The 16,261-nt window shown below is 41.6% G+C and overlaps 1 protein-coding gene and 1 pseudogene across 1 annotated transcript in view; one reads left to right on the top strand and one right to left on the bottom strand.

The window, feature by feature from the left end:
- Nucleotides 1-16,101, bottom strand: part of LOC110060575 (tubulinyl-Tyr carboxypeptidase 2-like) — a 20,457-nt gene extending 4,356 nt beyond the window's left edge. The window contains exons 1-6 of the mRNA XM_020767394.2: nucleotides 15,895-16,101; nucleotides 14,669-14,757; nucleotides 14,070-14,126; nucleotides 12,953-13,027; nucleotides 12,023-12,100; nucleotides 747-840 (exon numbers count right to left, since the gene is read on the bottom strand). Coding sequence (XP_020623053.2) covers nucleotides 747-840; nucleotides 12,023-12,100; nucleotides 12,953-13,027; nucleotides 14,070-14,126; nucleotides 14,669-14,757; nucleotides 15,895-16,101 — 600 coding nt within the window. The remainder of the gene's footprint in view (nucleotides 1-746; nucleotides 841-12,022; nucleotides 12,101-12,952; nucleotides 13,028-14,069; nucleotides 14,127-14,668; nucleotides 14,758-15,894) is intronic.
- On the top strand, nucleotides 2,853-4,339 carry LOC149110956 (uncharacterized; annotated as a pseudogene).
- Nucleotides 16,102-16,261: the final 160 nt, after the last annotated feature.

Here is a 16,261-nt window from a genome sequence, read left to right as displayed (position 1 = left end):
TAGCGAGGCGCCATGGCAACTGAGGATAAGGATGAGGATAATTTTGAAAGGTCAAAACCCAAGACACATTTTCATGATTTGATGGAAACCTGATTTTGTTAACATTACAAAATATGTCCATTCAAGCCAAAAAGGGGGGTTATAATGAGCTACGTATGGACCAGGTTAAAAGGTCAAAAACTGAAAAAGTATCTGGCAGACCATTTCAAATTCTGTTGTTGTGTTTTGGGAATGGGATTTCACAGAACCCATGACCTCTTCGATGCAGGTGCAGTGCTGTACCAACTGAGCTATCAAGCCAACTGGGAGCTGGCCTTGTTGTGAGTTCGTAATATACCTGTACATGGTGAAGAATACTTGTAAGTGGATATATGAAATATCATGTATTTGAACTGAGGAGAAAGATACGAGCCAAGACCCATGACTCATGACCTCTCTTCACTGTGTACAGGAGCAGTATGTTGCGAACATACAATGTGACCAGCACTTGCTCATTGCTTTGGAGTTTGACTTTCCTTAGTTATTAAACCACAGACTCAAACACTGACCAAAACAAGCTCCACGGGATCAAGGTGGTCCTCATGCCACCAGCAAAGGAAATGTACCTTCCTCATATTGATCATGATCATTACTTTCAATAACAAGCATTTTGTTCATTTTCAGCATATTAATGAACTACACTAACCAAGCCCATTAGTTCCCAAATGAAAAGAAAATACACCTACTTATAATGTCCTTTAACCTACTTTAAACTTTAGGGGCTTGAACATCAGGTCATCTCTCCTACTTAGTCCCAATGTCCCAAATTTTCCATTGTGGTGCACACCAAGAACCACATGCCTATGTGAACCACAGAAAAGGAACACAAAATGAGTTATTTATCATCAGATGAAAATCCTTCTAGAAATCAAACAGTTCCCCATTTTGAATAACGACACTGAATAAAACAACCGCTGTACACAAAAATCGTAGACTCAAATGAAGTCAAATATTCTGTGGACAACTCAGTCTTGCTCCCATGTGATTCAGTACCTCAGTCTTTCTCGAACAGACAAAATGATCTTCAGGATATTACTCATGATTTGTTTTGTTTGTTTTGTGCCGAAAATTATGGCACAGAAGCAGCTAGTCTTCTGGTTTTTTCCTGAGTGTATCAAAATGAAATATGGGAATGAGGATAAAGCTATGGGACAGCAAGAAATTCCAACAACTACGCTACAAAAGTTCAGAGTGGAGTGGAAGCAGTAGTATTCTTGGCTGGCCTGGACTATAATTATGTGGAAATTTTTGTGCTTTTGCAAGACTCAGTATATGGTAGTCTATCGAAGCTTCCTCCTCCTTTGTCACTGGAGTATGGACCAATTTTGAAACAGTACACTTGGACAAATCATCAATTAAGTCGCTATTAAGCCCACTTTATGCCACAACATCCCGGAGACTGTCCCTTTAGCAACAGCAACAACAACAATAACAACAACAACAACTTTATTTTCTAAATAAACGTTTTCGGAAAAGAGTTGTCTGGATTGGATCAATTTTATTCACTATAGTTATTCAAAATGGCAGCTGAAGGCAATGCAGAGTGAAAAGAAAAGCACCCTCCGTGCAGTGTAAGTATATAATCGCAGCTTCTTAACATACCACTCATCTGAAATAGCATTTTTCAGGGGTAGTCCATTTGAGGGTAGTCCATTTGGGTAGTCCATTAGGGTAGTCCATGGACTAGGGGTCAGTGTTTTGTCAATCACCATTTGCTCTAAACTTAACATACAGAGTAGTGGTTTCCTTAATGTTGGTTTTGAAACGTGATGTTAATTTGTTTTTTGGTCGCAGGAACTTACTTTACCGTAGATGTTATCAAGTAATTGTCACTTTCAAACAAGGCCTTACTTACTTACTTAATCTACTGTGGTTGACCAGCCTTCAGCTACTATGTCCGTTAGGGAAATAGTCATAACCGCTAGGTTTTGCGTACATGTTCTCCGGTTAGATATATCCACGAGGTTTTCCTCGGTTAGGTCAGTTCAAGTGCAGATTTCACTGCGTCAACTTCTACTCGGCATTGGGCCATAGTTTCTCTATACACTGTTACTCGTCTGTTCTATCAAGTCAAGTTCAGTGCGTGTGCAAACCAAAGTGAGTAATCTATTCCTTGTTCTTTAGGGTTAGTTCTTAGGTTTTCTATTGTTATTTGTTTCGGTTGAGTTTCCTTTTATCGTTACTAAATCGGTTAGTTAGTTCTGTATGCTCGGAATCGCGCTTGATTAGGTCCATATCTCCAATATAGGGTTATTTTGCCATAAAAGTACCGTCCAAGTTACACACTGTCTAGCCTATTAATCATTTTCCAGCCTTCCATACGATCAGTATAAGTGCCGATTATGTTACACTTCCATGTTACGGACGTTATTGAGAATGCTAGCAATAGTTTCTTCATTTGTGTTATTTTATCTTTATACTTCGGTATGTTAGTTACATTAGCTTCTATTTTCGTTACTGTATTTCAGTTCGAACTGGCATACGGTTTACATCATAGGACTTACGGCTTACCTTACAGCACGTGGTTTAATTCTACCTTCGTCTTGGCACGTGATTCGTTTCATTTGAGTTTGTATGGAACATTGATCTCTGTCAATTAAACTTTGTTTACATCGTAGTCAGAAGTTCTTGTCGAGTTCGTTTTAACACTACGCACTGCTCTACGCATGTGATTACTTGGATTTTTGGCCTGCTATATTCTGTCCTTGTAACTCACATTTAGTTCGAATTTGCTGCACCGCGAAGGAATTCGAAGAATTCGCTGACTAATTCGCACGTCAATCACTCCAACGCACTTCAACCCCATGTTATCTGCAATTTGTCACTCAGTGTAACACACGATTGTCGTTTTCTTATCTACTGCAATTAATCGGATTTATCAAGGATTAACGTTCCACAATGGCTTCCGCAAAACCGCAATCACCGGATGATCTAAAGGCCGCCCGCAGTTTTGCGAAGACAAACGTGACAACAAAGGTCAATAGACTTAACGAGTTATTGTCCGCACGCGAATCCGCCGACGCCATTCAAAGAGTCCAGATTGAGCTAAACGAAGTTCTAGAGGAATTCAAAATCGCTCATGAAGCTTATCATAGCCAAATTAAGACCAAAAGAGAACGTCAAGATTCGGAAAAATATTACGACTCGCTCGTAGAACTAGCGTCGGAACTAGAGAGAGAAATCTCTTCATGGATCATGCAACCAGACGCTCAAAGGTTGTTGACAGCTCAAAGTGCTTTCATCGGCCCCGAGGATTCTGTAAGTAACGCCGGATCGCGTGATTCGTTCCACAAGCGATCTGTTATTGGTTCTCGCACAAGCAGTACCCCTAGTGCAAAGACAAGGTCCGCTGCAAAAAAGGCAGCATTAGAGGCCAAGGCAGCTCCCCTTCAAAAACTGCACGACCTCGAAATTGAAGAATTGAGAATCAAGCAAAGAAAACCGGAAATCCAACTGCAAGCCGACATCGCAGAGGCTGAGGCCGAGAGACAAGTGTTCGAGGAGGCAGAAGCCGAGGAAAACCGCGAGCGTGAGCTGTTTCATCGGGATGAAGTCACGCCGGTCAGAGCAGCACTCAAACCCGTAAAGTCTGCGTCTACGCCCATGGAGGGAGGCCCCCCAGGCAACATCATTGACGAGACAGTAGTCGATTTTCAAGGCAAGCAACCCTATGAACCAAACGAAACTCGACAGCCATCTAAGTATCCTCTGAACCCCGAAGCACCTGAATATCGCCATAGGATGACACCAAACCAAGAAAGTTTGCCATATGACATCAAACCCAGTAGCAATCACGATGCATCATTCGTTCGTCTAATGGAGACGCAAGATCGACATAACCAAGCCCTTATGCAGCTTGTACGTCTTCAGCAGCAAAGTACAGCAGCACTGACTCTTTTGCAGCCGAGTATGCAAGTTTTCAGCGGTGATCCCATCGATTATTGTGACTTCATACACGCGTTTGAACACCTCGTGGAACAGAAGACCACAAGATCAAGCTCTCGCCTGTACTACCTAGTGCAGTATACTTCTGGTCCCGCCCAGGAACTAATGAGGAGTTGTCTTTCCATGCGAGAAGAAGAAGGCTACGTGGAAGCGAGAAGGCTGCTGAAGGAAAGATACGGTCGGAGCTACAAGATCACTGCCATGCATGTTAAACGACTAATTGAGGGGCCATCGATTAAACCTGAGGATGGATCAGCACTTGAGCAGTTTTCCATCCAGCTTTCAAGCTGCGTCAATACTTTGAAGGAAATTGGTTACGTCAATAAGCTGGACAATCCCGACAACCTCAAGAAGATAATCGAGCGGCTTCCATTTGGAATTAGATTGAAGTGGCGCGATACTGTTGACCGTATCATAGAAAAGGAAAACCGAGACGTCACGGTCAAAGATATCATGGACTTTGTGGCAGCTAAGGCAAGAGCTGCAACCCATCCCATTTTCGGCAAGGTGGTAAACGAAAACAGGGGAAAGCAAGTTAACGGCAAATTGTCGAGAAAACCGCCAAGAGGAGGGGGCTTCTCAACTCAAGGCAAACCTCCACCCGATAAAACTTCAAAGGAAAAACCCAAGTGTCCATCATGTTCTTCTAGCCACTGGCTATCACGCTGCGACAAGTTTCGCAAACAGTCTCTCCAGGAAAGGCAAAGGTTCGTAGACGACCATAAACTCTGCAGTAACTGCCTGATAGCCGGTCATTGTGTGCGACTGCCCAAAGGAAAGCTTCTGCAGGGTACAAGGGTGTGTCGGTAAACATTCTACCTTCCTACATCCAAGAAGCAATACAAACGCGTCAACCGCTTCAACCATAACCGAAAGCCCAACTGGGGGCCAAGGCAAAGGCGTGGAGCCACCGCCCGTTAATTCTAACTCTGCCAACCATGGTTACATCAAGTCCAGTTACTCCACATCAAGTAATTCAGTAACCGGGCTCGCGATTCTTCCAGTCCGGGTCAAGGCAAAGGGTCATGGTAAAATAGTGGAAATGTACGCATTCCTGGACTCCGGTTCAAACACGTCGTTTTGCACCGAAAGCCTTTTGGAAAAGCTGAACTTCAAGGGAACTAAAACGAAGCTGTCACTAACAACGCTGCAAGGTGAAAGCGAGCCTATTGAATGCTCCCTAGTCAGTTTGGAAGCTTTTGATCTAAGCGAGAACAAGACAGTACAGCTGCCAAAGGTCTACTCTAGGCCAAGCTTGCCTATTCCCCCTGAAGCTATCGCCCGGCAAGAGGATGTCGACCGCTGGCCATATTTGAAAGGCGTCAACATATCTCACATAGATGCTGAGATTGGCCTTCTAATCGGCAGCGACGTACCGGAAGCTCTACAACCCAAAGAAATGAGACCAAGTGAGGATGGCGGTCCCTTTGCAACTCGAACAGTGTTAGGTTGGGTGCTTAACGGCCCGTTGGGCAGAGCAGCCACAACTGAAGTGTCCACTGCGAACTTTGTTCAAGGAAACAAGACCCTTGATGAACAATTTCATGAGTTTTGCAACCTAGAATTTAGTGACACCTTCTATGAATCAAAAACGTCTATGTCACTCAACGACCGGAAGGCTCTGAACATTATGGAAGAAACAGTTAAACTAGAAAACGGTCATTACGAAATGGCTTTACCCTGGAAGTCCTACCCGCCACGCCTACAGAACAACAGAACTCTAGCAGAGCGCCGACTCCTCCAGCTGAAAAGGCGACTGCTGAGAGAACCACTTGTCCATCAGAAATACAAAGGGTTTATGGACGATCTGCTATCTAAGGATTACGCCAGGAAAGTGAACAGTCAAGACCCTGGCCCTCTAGGAACCCGCTGGTATCTTCCCCATCATCCCGTATGCAACCCACAGAAACCCAGTAAAGTGAGAGTAGTCTTCGATTGTTCAGCCAAGCATTACGGAACCTCACTGAACGACCAGCTCTTACAGGGGCCGGACCTGACTAACTCTCTTGTTGGTGTACTCTCCAGATTCAGAGAGGATCAAATAGCCCTAATGTCTGATGTGGAAGCAATGTTCCACCAGGTACGTGTCCGGCCAAGTGACTGCGAGGCTCTGAGTTTCCTGTGGTGGCCAGACAGAAATCTCAACAATCAGCCAGAAGAGTACCAGATGAGAGTCCATCTGTTTGGAGGCACGTCTTCCCCAAGCTGCGCAAACTTCGTACTGAAAAAAACAGCGGAAGACAACAAAGCAGATTTTGACCCCCAAACCATTTCAACCGTGAAACGCAATTTCTATGTCGATGACTGCCTCAAGTCAGTTGGATCAGACGATGACGCCTGCAAGACAACTGCGCGAGCTCCTAGCACGAGGCGGATTCAAGCTCACGAAATGGCTGTCTAATTCAAGAAAGGTCATCGAGTCCTTGCCAGAGTCAGAACGAGCAGCTCAAGTCAAAAACCTCGACTTCGACAAGTTACCAGTGGAGCGAGCTCTTGGTGTACAATGGAACGTAGCCTCCGATCAGTTTGGTTTTAGTATTGTCATTAAGGACAGGCCTGCTACAAGAAGAGGTATACTATCCATAATCAGCTCAGTATACGACCCCCTGGGGTTCGCCGCTCCATTTATTCTCAATGCGAAACTGATCCTGCAAGACCTTTGTCGTAACAAGTATGGCTGGGATGACAAGATTCCAGATGAGTTCCTGCACCGCTGGCAAGTATGGCTGCAAGAGCTACCCAAACTAGAGCAACTAACAATCGACCGTTGCTTCAAGTCACCAGACCTCGGCGAGATCACGTCGTGCCAGCTTCACCACTTCTCCGATGTGTCACAACAGGGTTACGGAGCCGTCACATACCTCAGAATCACAGGTCATGATGGAAACGTGAAATGTTCGTTTGTCATGGGAAAATCCAGACTTGCACCAATCAAACCAGTTACCATTCCCCGACTGGAGTTATAAGCAGCCGTTGTAGCAACAAGACTAGAGAAAATATCTTGAGGGGAGTTGAGTCTACCGATCAGTCAATCATTCTTCTGCACAGACAGCACCTGTGTCCTGCATTACCTAGAAAACCAAGACAGGCACTTTCAGACTTTCGTTGCCAATCGGGTCGCAACGATACACAACGCATGGCGATATGTAAACATACAATTCAATCCAGCGGACGACGCATCAAGAGGCACGTCAGCAGACTCTCTCCAACGCTGGATACATGGCCCAGAATTCCTAACTCAGTCAACTGAGACATGGCCACAACGACCTGTTGACATGAACGTTACCATTCCTGATGATGACCCAGAAGTCAAGAAAGATGCGGTGGTACATATGAGCAAAGCTTCTACTCGAGATCCCATTTTAGAAATCATTGAACGGTTTTCATCCTGGACCTATCTCAAGAAGATAGTAGCGTGGATACTCCGTTACAAGTCACACCTCACCCGTCTTAACAAGGAACAAAGGAGAGGAGTGATGAGTCCAATTCAGTCAACCGACAAAACCACGCCCATCACCATAGCGGAACTGAACAATGCTGAATTCGAAATCCTCAAGCACGTCCAGAGCAAATGCTTCAAGGAGGAACTCGGTTGTCTTAAGGAAGTGGACCAACAGACAACTTCTAGCAGACAGAACGTGTTGAAGAAATCTAGCAACATTTTCAAGCTTGACCCAATCCTAATTCATGGTCTCATACGAGTTGGTGGTCATTTACAACAAGCGCCAATCAGTACCGATGCAAGGCATCCAGTTATCCTGCCAAAGAAACACCACGTGGTCAAGCTTCTTATCCAGTATTACCACCACGTTGCTGGTCATTCGGGCCTAGAGTACACTTTGTCGCTCACTAGGCAGAGATACTGGATAATAAACGGAAGATCTGCTGTGTGAAACATTCTCAACGAGTGCTTCAGCTGCCGTAAACGCCAGACGCCAACAGCTCAACAAAAGATGGCGAGTCTTCCCGAAGACCGAATAACGCCTTCGAAACCGCCGTTCACCTACACAGGTGTAGACTGCTTCGGGTCATTCGAAGTGTGACACGGAAGGACAAGGGTCAAGTGGTATGGCGTGATATTTACATGTCTCACCCTACGTGCAGTCCACATAGAGGCGGCTTCCTCATTGGACACAGAGTCCTTTATCAGTGCGTTGCGCAGATTCATCGCAAGGAGAGGTCAGCCTGAGGAGATGCGATCTGACAACGGCGGGAACTTCGTGAGGGGAGAGCGCGAGCTACGGGAAGCAATCAACAAATGGAATCAATCACAGATTCATGACTTTCTCCTCCAACGGAATATCAAGTGGACCTTCAACACACCAGCCGGCTCTCACCATGGCGGAGTATGGGAGAGGTGTATACGGATGGTGCGCAAGGTCATGAAGGCACTGATGAAGGAGCAAGTGCTAGACGATGAGGGTCTCAACACCTGTTGTGTGAAGTGGAGGCAATAATCAACGGACGACCTATCACAAAGCTGTCAGACGATCCACGTGACCTAGAACCTCTGACACCCAACCACCTGCTGCTGCTGCGCTCAGGACCTACTGTTCCACCCGGAAACTTTACCAGCCATGACAACTACTACAATCGGAGATGGCGTCAAGTGCAGTATCTAGCAGACATATTTTGGCGGCGATGGGTCAGAGAATACCTCCCGTCACTGCAGCAATGGCAGAAATGGCACAAGCAGCAGAGGAATTTTGCAGTAGACGACATCGTCCTGGTCTTTGACGACAACAAGCCCCGTAACTCCTGGCCACTTGGTCGGATCCTGGAGCTGTATACCAACCGTAGAGATGGACTGGTTCGTTCCCTCAAGTTAAAGACCAGTACATCGGAACTTGTGCGACCAATCAACAAGATTGTGCTACTGGAAGCAGCCGCCGTTTCAAGGAATTAAGGAACTTATGAACACCGACAATCCATTAGTTTCAGTGGATTGCAGAACTCTCTTGAACAATACAATATAATCTACCAATTAATATGAGTAATAGTATTATCATTTAGTCAACCTCATGTTTCAAACCCTTTTTTCTATCTCCTTGTAAAGGCTATCTGCAGTACCGCCTTTCAGGGGCCGGAATGTTGGTTTTGAAACGTGATGTTAATTTGTTTTTTGGTCGCAGGAACTTACTTTACCGTAGATGTTATCAAGTAATTGTCACTTTCAAACAAGGCCTTACTTACTTACTTAATCTACTGTGGTTGACCAGCCTTCAGCTGCTATGTCCGTTAGGGAAATAGTCATAACCGCTAGGTTTTGCGTACATGTTCTCCGGTTAGATATATCCACGAGGTTTTCCTCGGTTAGGTCAGTTCAAGTGCAGATTTCACTGCGTCAACTTCTACTCGGCATTGGGCCATAGTTTCTCTATACACTGTTACTCGTCTATTCTATCAAGTCAAGTTCAGTGCGTGTGCAAACCAAAGTGAGTAATCTATTCCTTGTTCTTTAGGGTTAGTTCTTAGGTTTTCTATTGTTATTTGTTTCGGTTGAGTTTCCTTTTATCGTTACTAAATCGGTTAGTTAGTTCTGTATGCTCGGAATTGCGCTTGATTAGGTCCATATCTCCAATATAGGGTTATTTTGCCATAAAAGTACCATCCAAGTTACACACCGTGTAGCCTATTAATCATTTTCCAGCCTTCCATACGATCAGTATAAGTGCCGATTATGTTACACTTCCATGTTACGGACGTTATTGAGAATGCTAGCAATAGTTTCTTCATTTGTGTTATTTTATCTTTATACTTCGGTATGTTAGTTACGTTAGCTTCTATTTTCGTTATTGTATTTCAGTTCGAACGGCATACGGTTTACATCATAGGACTTACGGCTTAGCTTACAGCACGTGGTTTAATTCTACCTTCGTCTTGGCACGTGATTCGTTTCATTTGAGTTTGTATGGAACATTGATCTCTGTCAATTAAACTCTGTTTACATCGTAGTCAGAAGTTCCTGTCGAGTTCGTTTTAACACTACGCACTGCTCTACGCATGTGATTACTTGGATTTTTGGCCTGCTATATTCTGTCCTTGTAACTCACACTTATGACATTGAGTTTCAACTTGGTAATGAAGTATTGCAGTAATTTTTGGCGATTTTCTTTTTGCGGCCTTGTAAGGGAATGCTTGCAGTTCAGAAGCTATGTTGTTCCCTGGAGGGGATGCTGAGCCATTTACGGAAACCAAATCTGTGTCAGTCTGCCCCATAAATTTACCTGGACTCTGGTCTGAGAGTGACACTGAGAGTTAAGTGTCTTGTCCAAGAACACAAGCCTGTTTCTACAGCAAAACCTCAAACCCAACCCTTTGAACTATACACTATTACCTCACCATCCCTCTCATATTAATTAAAAGTACAGACACAGTTTTCTGGAAGAGTTATCCAGGGAATTTCTTTCCGCTATTAACCAACTCTGCATGGTCAGATAATAATATTGTTCTAATAGATATATCAAAATTTAATTAAATAGAAAGGCAGGTACAAAAGTTGGACCGGATCAACACGGAATGCCATATTCCAGGTCGGATCAACTCGCATCATAGAAATAAAAAATAAAATTAGAGGAAATTGAAACTTTTACACATTTCAGGGTTAAATTCCTCTCAAAAACAGGCCAAATCAAGAAAGTCTAAATAAATACTACAGTTCTCTCTATTGTCAAGCTGCCGTAAGTTTTCAAGATTAGTGCCAGTTCCTATTGGATCAAGTTGTGAACTTGTGATCTGTGCATCCAGTGCTGGGTTGCATGGGACAACCATTTGACTTTTGAGGGGTGGGGAGGGAGTGTGATTTTGAAAAAAAGTTTCTACAAGCACACGGCACATTCACACACATTCAGTGAGCCGTAAAAAGCATGTTGCACAGAGAAAATACCATGAATACACAGAATAACATTAGATATATATCCAACTATCTAACATCCAATAGAATATCTATCTTACATAGAAGAAAATTCCTTGTGTGTGAGAGGGTTAAAAAAATTCCTGCCTATACCAGATCAAAACTCAAATGGTTGTCTCATGCAACCAAGTGCTGGACAGGGGTTCACAACTTGATCCAAGAGGAACTGGCATTAAAAAGACAAAATGGCAGCTTGACACGAGTCTTTCTTGATTTGCCCTATTTTTGAGAGGAATTTTAACCTTCAAAGTTTCAATATCCTACAAAAACCTTCAAAGTTTCAATATCCTACCTACAAAGTTTCAATATCCTCTAATTTATTATTTTTAATGATCTGCTGTAATAATATAAAAACAGTTAACCTTGTCTAAATAATATCATATACAAAAAGGGGAGGAGGGAGGCGGAGGGCAATAGAAGGACCATAATGCAGTTGGTGTAAGTATAACCAAGTAAGTAGTAATAAATGTTGTATTGTAACTGTAGTGTAAGTATTTTAAAGTAAGGAATGCAACATAATATACGTGGAACTGAGGAGAAGGAATGCGCTGAGCTGGGACTTACATCGTGGGCCGCAGCAGCAGCTGTGGCCAAGAATAGGGACAGATGGCGAGCATTGATCTCCGGCCCTATCCCCCACTCGGGGGCAAGGAACTAAGCAAGCATTTCGTGTAACTATCTTAATGTAGGTAATGTAAGTATTGCATGGTAAGAAGTAGTGTTTGCAAGTAATCTGCAATGTGAGTAGTTTTGTCTGTGAGTCTAGAAATAAATAAAAATAAATAAATAAATGATCCAAATTGATCCAAGTTCATCTGACCTGGACTGGCAGTCCAAGTTCAATGGTGCTTTACAATGTTTATGATTAACATTAAAAGTACTTCACCTACTTAAAATTACAATATCATTATAGGAATAAAAAGAATAACTCCATATAAAACAAAAAAATGTGTAACTTAATTGAAAGTCTAATGCAGTCCGACTTTTCTGTACCTGCCTTAATCTATCAAACAGAAGAATCAAGGTTTGTACAATACTGCATTATTTTTTTTTTAATCACCTGAAATCATCAACACTTTTCTCAAGCCCTTTACCACTTGTGTATTATATCTTATAATGTATTACCTGTAGCAGTGTCCATTAAACTGTGTTTTAAAACTTATTGTAAACCGTTGTAGCTCAGTCATACCACATGTGAGATACCTTTTCTTAAGTTAAGTGCAAAACAGTGACTTCAATTGATTTAAACTTACATTGATCATTGCACAATACAAATTGACAATTTAAAAGATAATAATATTACTAAAAATAATATTGTTAATACTGTAATATTATTAACATATAGATTTAGCCAAGCCTAAAAGTGGAGTTCCTGGGCCAGGTTGTTCAAAGTCTGATTAAGCTAACCCAGAATTAGGCAAGAATTTTGATTTGAGATTTGTAACTTTGCGGTGAGATTTTCTGTTTATATTGTTTGGCCTTCTGTTTTGAGTTTGAATAATCTCAAAATACACAAAACATAAGCATTAAAAAACATTTGTACACAAGAAAAATTTATACTTCAGTTAACTTTTAATCCTGGGTTAGCTTTGACAGGCTTCTGAACAACCCAGGCCTGATTACAGCAAGTTTAAGCCTGACATGAGCCTGCGATCCAATCAAAAACCAGTGCTTGGTCAGCAGTCAGCTTAAAAAAAAACGTGACCTCGATGAGCTCTAGACTTGAGCCCGCGATATGGTCACGTGATACTGGTCAGTGATACAGTGTTTTGACAGGTTTAATATCAAAGAGGGATGCTATAAACCAAGGCTGCATGTCTCTGTCAACCCATTAGCTAAAGTATAGCTGCCATAATGCACGACTCCGTCGCCACTCTTGCCGCCATTGTGCATATGCACCCATGAGCAATACCGCTAGCTATGATAACCATGAGAAAATTCATTCATGGGTTTCCTTTTCTTTCCTATATGAGTTAATGGGGCTCCACTTGGCAGTCTTTCAGGCTGCCAGAGTTCCACTGTTAACAACCAGTTAGGAACATGTTAAAAGGATACAGTCCAACAATAACAGCTTCAAGACATTTAATAGGTAAGGATTCCTTTATCATTTCTCTTGCTGTATCCATAAGTCTAATGGAGAGATATTTAGAAACAAAATTTCAGCTCTTGATAGATTGACTCAACAAGATTTCATGATTTGATGGAATGATATTTGGCAGATTTTATCTAGTAGTTTGATTCATAGTCTGTTGAGAGCCCTTCTATTTCCTGTTAAGATTTTTGAGAGCACATTCAAGTAAATTGAAATTTGCAAGGGATTAAATGAGTGGGTGAGGGTACATGAACATTATTTGCAATTCATGTGATTTAATAAGTAGTAAGAATTATGAAAATGCCCCATTCATATGGCTGAGCCAGCACACTTTAGCAGCCATTGGTGGGCAGCAGCTTGATGTGCACTTTGTGCAGGGTTTTCAAGATGTTTTGAAGTAGATGTCTGCAGCTGGAAGAGTAGGCAGCTGTGACAAGTTGGGGACTGCAAGGCCTCTCAGTCTGGGTTCATGTCTCCCTCTCCCAGAAAATTTTTAAATCTACAAGTTAGAAACTAGGAAATGCCATTAACTGCCAGCTTAGGATTGTCATCTTTAAAGGAGTGCGAATCAAGTGATAAAATCATCACATTGGTAAAGGTTTCAAATTTCACATTGCATGTTGTTTTGTCGGTATGCAACCGTTCTATCTTTTTTTTTTTTTAAACGCAAAATTATTTCCAAATGAACAGTCGTTCTTGCCATTTTACTCTTACTTTTTATTTATTATTATCAATTTCAAAAAGGCCAGCCGAGATAGTTTCATTCAAAATCCCTGTTTTCAAGGTAGAAATTCCTGATACAACACAGTCATGTTTTAACGGCAGGTTTAGATTTCGCTTCACTTCCACATGTGCAGATCAACTCCCCAGAATTTGACAGCTGAAGGAGAAATAAATTGTCAATTATTTTACTTTTATGTCTAATGTGTAAATAGTGTCCCCAATTAGTTTTTTAAAGCTAATTATCCTTTGACATTTAAATAACATCTTTCATTTATTCATTCATTCTAAGACTTTCACTCAATATAATAATACAAACTTAAAACCTATTAATAACAATGTAATTATTGGAACTATTACCCTGCCAATGGCCTCCACTTCTTAATTTCAAAAAACTGAGTTCCTGTATGATTGTATCTATTGGTGTTAAGGAACATAAAGTAATTTACACAAGTAAGAAAGTACTTTGAAATACAAGTATACAAGAACAAGTTTCAGCCTATTTTATTCCTGACAAACATATCATTCAATTCAGGGCAGGAAACAAAAATTGAAATTCAGTTGCCCAGTGAATGGGCCAGTAGTTTTCAGCTTTCAGCTGACCCTACTAAAATAATACTTGCCCAATAGGTGTGCAGTGTTCATGCCTTATCTACTACACCTACAGACTAGGTTCTGTATATGATCGGTGATAGACAATAATAGAGAATGAACATGAGCAAAGTATGCTTGGATTTTAAATTGATCCATGCTTTCAACTCATTGTTTTGTTCATCTTGCAGTCTTAAGTTTTGAAACAGTTTTTGATTGGAAGTTATCACTAACAAGACTATTGAGGCTAATTTCACTTCCCCGTTGGACCACCAAACTTCCATTTTCACTTGTCCAAAGGGAAAATTTACTTGCCCAAGGCAGTTGGGGCTGGGTTTTTCTGCACTGTTCATTCATTGTGAGGATACTGTAGTTGTTGCAAATAGTCGTGAATCATTCCCAGCTTCTCCTCCACTGACATGACGGGTGTAAACACAGGAGCTGTTGCATATGGCACCTAGGAGTCAATATAACCATACACTATTCAGTTATGAAAACAAATATTCCCTTAGAACTGCCTAATGGCTTTGATAATGGTTTTGAAAACCTAGTAAATGGCGCCATCTAAACACTACGGAGAAGGATTTTATCACCTTTCTTTTTGGGGCAGAGGGAAAAAGTTTATTTAAGAATCTGCACAGGTGGCAAAGGATTTCAGTGCAAAGCATAAGAAGTACCGGTATGCATGTACTTCTCCTCAGTATGGGCCACACAAGTTATTATTGTAACAGGAATGCAGATATCCAGCTGGAACATTTACTCATATGGATAGAGACATGTGAATATGTAGCTGCCACGCAATGATTTGGACAGCTGAACACTCAAGATTTTAGAGGCATCAGTAAAATGATGGTGATGATTCTCCTTTTTTCATTTTTGTTTAAGTGAAATGAATTCACAGTTGGCTCTAACCGCGCCAAGTGATATTATTGTAAGAGCTACTTCAGCTACTGCTGACCCTATGCGTGAGTTAAGGAGTTTCTAATGTTAGACAACAATTACCACAGGTTGCCCTTTTTAAGTTCTTAAGGTGTCTGTGAAGTAAAAAACAATTGCTGCTTATTTGAAAGGCTTTTCAAAGTAAAGAAGAATAGCATTTTCCTTTTTTGGAATATCTTTTTTCATTTTAGAGATATTTACCTTTTTGTATTTGTATTTTGTGTTATGTTACTTTGTTTAAGAAAACATGTGCTGTGTTTCTATAGAGTTACAGAAACATGAGTGGAAATTTGGGAGAGCGAAAAATGCTGTGGGAACATGAGCCATTAGGAGAGTGTTTCCACAGCTTTTTCGAGTTCTCCCAAACTTGCATGAGAGTTTCTATTTAACAATTAGATTATGAACTCAAGATCTCTATCATGTATAGAAATCGAGAGCGAATAATCTAGTTGTTTTAGTATAAATCTACTAGTAGTTCAAAACTTAATCTAAATCCTCTTCATTTTGTTAACAAGGGCACATTGCTATGCTACTCACTATCTATCACAGAATAGAGAACGGCATTCGTGAAAGAACGCTAGTAGGTTAAACTAATTCAAAAGTATTACAGATGAAAATAGGCTTACAGATTGAAGCTCATTGCCATAGAGATTACCTTTGCTAGCTGCTGACTGTTCCGTACACTATGCACCATTTGAGCTCCTTTGGGATGTATTTTCTCCACATGGCGCCACATTCTTTCCCATGTTTTTTTACCTATTGGAAAACCATCCTTATTGACATAAAACAACACTCCACTTTCGTCTTCACTGGGCACATCCTTATTTTCCCCGTCTTCACAGAAACGAGCTTCATCAGCCATGGTGCTGATATCAGCTTATTTGTCTGCATATCATCGTTCTTTACCACTCCACTCGTTATCCAAATCGTTATCCAAAACAGAAAGGAAAGAAAACTTTGTAAAACCCAGAATCACAACATAATTTTAATTTTCATAACGCAGCTAGCAGAATTGGGGTTGC

The sequence above is a fragment of the Orbicella faveolata genome, unplaced genomic scaffold (genome assembly GCF_042242905.1).
Source record: "Orbicella faveolata isolate gen_17 unplaced genomic scaffold, um_ofav_v1 contig_24, whole genome shotgun sequence".
Classification (NCBI taxonomy): domain Eukaryota; kingdom Metazoa; phylum Cnidaria; class Anthozoa; order Scleractinia; family Merulinidae; genus Orbicella; species Orbicella faveolata.
This window is presented reverse-complemented; position numbering and strand designations above follow the sequence as displayed.